Source organism: Palaemon carinicauda, chromosome 40, assembly GCF_036898095.1.
Source record: "Palaemon carinicauda isolate YSFRI2023 chromosome 40, ASM3689809v2, whole genome shotgun sequence".
Lineage (NCBI taxonomy): Eukaryota > Metazoa > Arthropoda > Malacostraca > Decapoda > Palaemonidae > Palaemon > Palaemon carinicauda.
In genome coordinates, this window is record NC_090764.1 from 55668934 (window position 1) to 55676402 (window position 7469).

Below are 7469 nucleotides of genomic sequence, written 5' to 3' on the forward strand. Positions count from 1 at the left end.
TGAATGCCAAGTAACAAACTACCAATTAGCTACGATGGTGAAGATGGGTTGATTTCAATTCTAAGTACAAAATACCTGAATTCGACAGGTATAAGCACAGTAGAATTGTCATTGACTTTTATCTTTGTTCGTGGCCAAGTGGGTTAGTCACTGTCTATATAAGCTTGCCGACCAGGGTTCGATTCCCGGCCGGAGCCAAGCTCTTGTCTTTGTGAGATTTCGCCTGGGTCTGTGATCCCGAGGTTGTTAAGAGAATCCAGACATTAATATATCAAAAATATATATGGCTTATTTGAATATGAAAAACACGTAAAAATGTGCAAAATTTATCATTAATTGAATGCCAAGTAACAAACTACCAATTAGCTACGATGGTGAAGATGGGTTGATTTCAATTCTAAGTACAAAATACCTGAATTCGACAGGTATAAGCACAGTAGAATTGTCATTGACTTTTATCTTTGTTCGTGGCCAAGTGGGTTAGTCACTGTCTATATAAGCTTGCCGACCAGGGTTCGATTCCCGGCCGGAGCCAAGCTCTTGTCTTTGTGAGATTTCGCCTGGGTCTGTGACCCCGAGGTTGTTAAGAGAATCCAGACATTAATATATCAAAAATATATATGGCTTATTTGAATATGAAAAACACGTAAAAATGTGCAAAATTTATCATTAATTGAATGCCAAGTAACAAACTACCAATTAGCTACGATGGTGAAGATGGGTTGATTTCAATTCTAAGTACAAAATACCTGAATTCGACAGGTATAAGCACAGTAGAATTGTCATTGACTTTTATCTTTGTTCGTGGCCAAGTGGGTTAGTCACTGTCTATATAAGCTTGCCGACCAGGGTTCGATTCCCGGCCGGAGCCAAGCTCTTGTCTTTGTGAGATTTCGCCTGGGTCTGTGATCCCGAGGTTGTTAAGAGAATCCAGACATTAATATATCAAAAATATATATGGCTTATTTGAATATGAAAAACACGTAAAAATGTGCAAAATTTATCATTAATTGAATGCCAAGTAACAAACTACCAATTAGCTACGATGGTGAAGATGGGTTGATTTCAATTCTAAGTACAAAATACCTGAATTCGACAGGTATAAGCACAGTAGAATTGTCATTGACTTTTATCTTTGTTCGTGGCCAAGTGGGTTAGTCACTGTCTATATAAGCTTGCCGACCAGGGTTCGATTCCCGGCCGGAGCCAAGCTCTTGTCTTTGTGAGATTTCGCCTGGGTCTGTGATCCCGAGGTTGTTAAGAGAATCCAGACATTAATATATCAAAAATATATATGGCTTATTTGAATATGAAAAACACGTAAAAATGTGCAAAATTTATCATTAATTGAATGCCAAGTAACAAACTACCAATTAGCTACGATGGTGAAGATGGGTTGATTTCAATTCTAAGTACAAAATACCTGAATTCGACAGGTATAAGCACAGTAGAATTGTCATTGACTTTTATCTTTGTTCGTGGCCAAGTGGGTTAGTCACTGTCTATATAAGCTTGCCGACCAGGGTTCGATTCCCGGCCGGAGCCAAGCTCTTGTCTTTGTGAGATTTCGCCTGGGTCTGTGATCCCGAGGTTGTTAAGAGAATCCAGACATTAATATATCAAAAATATATATGGCTTATTTGAATATGAAAAACACGTAAAAATGTGCAAAATTTATCATTAATTGAATGCCAAGTAACAAACTACCAATTAGCTACGATGGTGAAGATGGGTTGATTTCAATTCTAAGTACAAAATACCTGAATTCGACAGGTATAAGCACAGTAGAATTGTCATTGACTTTTATCTTTGTTCGTGGCCAAGTGGGTTAGTCACTGTCTATATAAGCTTGCCGACCAGGGTTCGATTCCCGGCCGGAGCCAAGCTCTTGTCTTTGTGAGATTTCGCCTGGGTCTGTGATCCCGAGGTTGTTAAGAGAATCCAGACATTAATATATCAAAAATATATATGGCTTATTTGAATATGAAAAACACGTAAAAATGTGCAAAATTTATCATTAATTGAATGCCAAGTAACAAACTACCAATTAGCTACGATGGTGAAGATGGGTTGATTTCAATTCTAAGTACAAAATACCTGAATTCGACAGGTATAAGCACAGTAGAATTGTCATTGACTTTTATCTTTGTTCGTGGCCAAGTGGGTTAGTCACTGTCTATATAAGCTTGCCGACCAGGGTTCGATTCCCGGCCGGAGCCAAGCTCTTGTCTTTGTGAGATTTCGCCTGGGTCTGTGATCCCGAGGTTGTTAAGAGAATCCAGACATTAATATATCAAAAATATATATGGCTTATTTGAATATGAAAAACACGTAAAAATGTGCAAAATTTATCATTAATTGAATGCCAAGTAACAAACTACCAATTAGCTACGATGGTGAAGATGGGTTGATTTCAATTCTAAGTACAAAATACCTGAATTCGACAGGTATAAGCACAGTAGAATTGTCATTGACTTTTATCTTTGTTCGTGGCCAAGTGGGTTAGTCACTGTCTATATAAGCTTGCCGACCAGGGTTCGATTCCCGGCCGGAGCCAAGCTCTTGTCTTTGTGAGATTTCGCCTGGGTCTGTGATCCCGAGGTTGTTAAGAGAATCCAGACATTAATATATCAAAAATATATATGGCTTATTTGAATATGAAAAACACGTAAAAATGTGCAAAATTTATCATTAATTGAATGCCAAGTAACAAACTACCAATTAGCTACGATGGTGAAGATGGGTTGATTTCAATTCTAAGTACAAAATACCTGAATTCGACAGGTATAAGCACAGTAGAATTGTCATTGACTTTTATCTTTGTTCGTGGCCAAGTGGGTTAGTCACTGTCTATATAAGCTTGCCGACCAGGGTTCGATTCCCGGCCGGAGCCAAGCTCTTGTCTTTGTGAGATTTCGCCTGGGTCTGTGATCCCGAGGTTGTTAAGAGAATCCAGACATTAATATATCAAAAATATATATGGCTTATTTGAATATGAAAAACACGTAAAAATGTGCAAAATTTATCATTAATTGAATGCCAAGTAACAAACTACCAATTAGCTACGATGGTGAAGATGGGTTGATTTCAATTCTAAGTACAAAATACCTGAATTCGACAGGTATAAGCACAGTAGAATTGTCATTGACTTTTATCTTTGTTCGTGGCCAAGTGGGTTAGTCACTGTCTATATAAGCTTGCCGACCAGGGTTCGATTCCCGGCCGGAGCCAAGCTCTTGTCTTTGTGAGATTTCGCCTGGGTCTGTGATCCCGAGGTTGTTAAGAGAATCCAGACATTAATATATCAAAAATATATATGGCTTATTTGAATATGAAAAACACGTAAAAATGTGCAAAATTTATCATTAATTGAATGCCAAGTAACAAACTACCAATTAGCTACGATGGTGAAGATGGGTTGATTTCAATTCTAAGTACAAAATACCTGAATTCGACAGGTATAAGCACAGTAGAATTGTCATTGACTTTTATCTTTGTTCGTGGCCAAGTGGGTTAGTCACTGTCTATATAAGCTTGCCGACCAGGGTTCGATTCCCGGCCGGAGCCAAGCTCTTGTCTTTGTGAGATTTCGCCTGGGTCTGTGATCCCGAGGTTGTTAAGAGAATCCAGACATTAATATATCAAAAATATATATGGCTTATTTGAATATGAAAAACACGTAAAAATGTGCAAAATTTATCATTAATTGAATGCCAAGTAACAAACTACCAATTAGCTACGATGGTGAAGATGGGTTGATTTCAATTCTAAGTACAAAATACCTGAATTCGACAGGTATAAGCACAGTAGAATTGTCATTGACTTTTATCTTTGTTCGTGGCCAAGTGGGTTAGTCACTGTCTATATAAGCTTGCCGACCAGGGTTCGATTCCCGGCCGGAGCCAAGCTCTTGTCTTTGTGAGATTTCGCCTGGGTCTGTGATCCCGAGGTTGTTAAGAGAATCCAGACATTAATATATCAAAAATATATATGGCTTATTTGAATATGAAAAACACGTAAAAATGTGCAAAATTTATCATTAATTGAATGCCAAGTAACAAACTACCAATTAGCTACGATGGTGAAGATGGGTTGATTTCAATTCTAAGTACAAAATACCTGAATTCGACAGGTATAAGCACAGTAGAATTGTCATTGACTTTTATCTTTGTTCGTGGCCAAGTGGGTTAGTCACTGTCTATATAAGCTTGCCGACCAGGGTTCGATTCCCGGCCGGAGCCAAGCTCTTGTCTTTGTGAGATTTCGCCTGGGTCTGTGATCCCGAGGTTGTTAAGAGAATCCAGACATTAATATATCAAAAATATATATGGCTTATTTGAATATGAAAAACACGTAAAAATGTGCAAAATTTATCATTAATTGAATGCCAAGTAACAAACTACCAATTAGCTACGATGGTGAAGATGGGTTGATTTCAATTCTAAGTACAAAATACCTGAATTCGACAGGTATAAGCACAGTAGAATTGTCATTGACTTTTATCTTTGTTCGTGGCCAAGTGGGTTAGTCACTGTCTATATAAGCTTGCCGACCAGGGTTCGATTCCCGGCCGGAGCCAAGCTCTTGTCTTTGTGAGATTTCGCCTGGGTCTGTGATCCCGAGGTTGTTAAGAGAATCCAGACATTAATATATCAAAAATATATATGGCTTATTTGAATATGAAAAACACGTAAAAATGTGCAAAATTTATCATTAATTGAATGCCAAGTAACAAACTACCAATTAGCTACGATGGTGAAGATGGGTTGATTTCAATTCTAAGTACAAAATACCTGAATTCGACAGGTATAAGCACAGTAGAATTGTCATTGACTTTTATCTTTGTTCGTGGCCAAGTGGGTTAGTCACTGTCTATATAAGCTTGCCGACCAGGGTTCGATTCCCGGCCGGAGCCAAGCTCTTGTCTTTGTGAGATTTCGCCTGGGTCTGTGATCCCGAGGTTGTTAAGAGAATCCAGACATTAATATATCAAAAATATATATGGCTTATTTGAATATGAAAAACACGTAAAAATGTGCAAAATTTATCATATATATATATATATATATATATATATATATATATATATATATATATATATATATATATATATATCCACGAAAGGAAAAGTGAAAAGTCTTGATTGAAGTCATTCCAAAACAAGTCTTTTCATTTAACTTTTAGTGGATATGATACATTTTATATGCACATCATGTGTCAGTTTATGGGCCACCCATATTAAGTTGGTTTGGTGTAGCGATCAGACTAAAGTCTCCCACCATCACCAATCCATAGTGGCCAGTGTGGTGATGTAAATGGCTGAACCCCAGACATGAATGATGACATGTTTTCGATCTTTGTCCCTCAGTGGATTAGAGAGGACTGTATTTGTTGTATATACAAATATTTATAATTTGTGTGTGTATATATATATATAAATTATATATATATATATATATATATATATATATATATATATATATATATATATATATATATATATATATATATATATATATATATATGCATGTATATATATATGAATATAAATTTATGTATGTTTATATGCATGCCTGAGTGTATAAACACACATATGTGTGTAATCGCTAGAGTACCTATTCCTAGTTGTGCGAAAATAAGCCAATTAGTAGCGTTCTTAAGAAGTGTTAAGTCCATCGGATTGGTTTTTTGTATCTCAGACAGTGATCGCTCCTGAATAACACATCTCGTACGGGTAGTACTAAGAGGATTAGAAACGTGATTAGCTTTTGTAAACGAAACAACTTTACATTCGGTAATGTGATAAGACAGTTCCGGATTATGTCATGCCATATACGGTTTGGGAATTTTGCAAGGGCTACTTCAATTGTGTGATTAGATAAATCTCCTTCTTAGGTTTTTCTGATACACCTTTTGAGAAACCTATTTAATGAAGAGTAAGCTCCGATTCCGGCTTAACAGTTGGCCATTATTCCATTCTCATAATAGATGGTAATTATTATTTTAATCATAAATTATTGAGTTTGATTGATGGGTAACATAATATGGTGATCTATTTTAGGGGATGTAAGGTCACAACGGAGTAGGAACTATTTGCTAACATTTAGGTACAATATTTTATTGTAAACTGTTTTAATGAATGGGAAAATATTTAATATTTTTTCACTTAATATTTGTTCCCTTTCTCCCCTATATAATAACAGCAAATATATGGCTATACATTATATATATATATATATATATATATATATATATATATATATATATATATATATATATATATATATATATATCCCGTGCTAGGTGGTATATCTTAGTAATCCATGTTTGCCAACGGTATATAAGCGGATGAGGAACCTGACAAAGTAACGAGAACTTTGGGTGTGGAGGAAATAACCCCCTAAATCTCGAAGAAGTCACTGGCAGCAGGGGGACAGATTGGGTTTAAGGCGATAGACAAGCTGTCTCTTCTGTTTATACCCTCGATGCCTGGCGGATGATCTAACTAGAATTAGTATGGACCGGGAGGGGTCACTTGCTTTAATAAGATGGGCACTGCGCATCCCAAGGAACTGGCTATCTTTTGATGAATCTAGCCAATGAATCCTCTATGAATTTAGTCATTCTATGGAAAGCTAAAATGACAGATTGGCCCCTGGGCGTAGCGGGGTGCTAAGAATCTCTTGGTTTATAAATGCTAAAGAAATATTGAAAATTGGTAACTGGATTGTTAGAAGCATGAATCAGATTGGGAGGTTACAGGAAGTGGAGAATGGAATGATGAAGTATAATTTGGATATCTTGGCCCTAAGTGAAACATGTTTTAAAGGGATTGGAAAAGAAATCTTAGACCAAGGCAATATATATATCTATCCAGGAAGAACTGATGAAATTGGAAGAGAAGTTGTAGAAGTTATGATGACTTTGAGAGCAGAAAAAGCGTTAACTGAGTGGACATCTGTAAATAACAGATTGTTACTTGCAAAGTTTAAATCAAAGCAGTGCAATGTGAGCATTATAGTATGCTATGCACCAACAAATGATGCCCCTGAAGAAATGAAGGATGAATACTATGAAGAACTGCTGAGTGTAATAGATGAGATCACAGAGACATGAAAATTGTGATCGGTGACTTCAATGCTAATGTTGGAAATATTAATCAAGGCATAGAAAATGTAATGGGTGTTGAGGGACTTTGCGAAGTTGCAGATGAAAATGGAGCCCATTTTGTAAGTTTTTGTTCAGCACACAATCTTGTTATTGGAGGTACTCTTATCCAGCACAAGGACATCCAAAAATATACATGGACTTCACCATGTGGCAATTGCAAAAATCAAATAGTTCACATAGCAATTAAGAAAGAGAGAAGGAGGACTATGAGAAATGTGAGAAGCTATAGAGGTGTAGATATTGGTAGTGATCACCATCTCCTCATTGCCATTGCCGCACTGAAATTGAAACTGAAATCA

At 36.6% G+C, this 7469-nt stretch overlaps 1 protein-coding gene across 1 annotated transcript; it reads left to right on the top strand.

Annotated features, from left to right (window-relative positions):
• The first annotated feature begins 6738 nt into the window (after nucleotides 1-6738).
• On the top strand, nucleotides 6739-7116 carry LOC137631915 (craniofacial development protein 2-like). The gene has a single exon (XM_068363918.1). The coding sequence runs from the start codon at nucleotides 6739-6741 to the stop codon at nucleotides 7114-7116; it is 378 nt and encodes a 125-aa protein (XP_068220019.1).
• Nucleotides 7117-7469: the final 353 nt, after the last annotated feature.

Bases quoted from the DNA above. Each gene is read 5' to 3' on its own strand.
- LOC137631915 (XM_068363918.1), top strand. From the start codon at position 6,739: ATGAATCAGATTGGGAGGTTACAGGAAGTGGAGAATGGAATGATGAAG.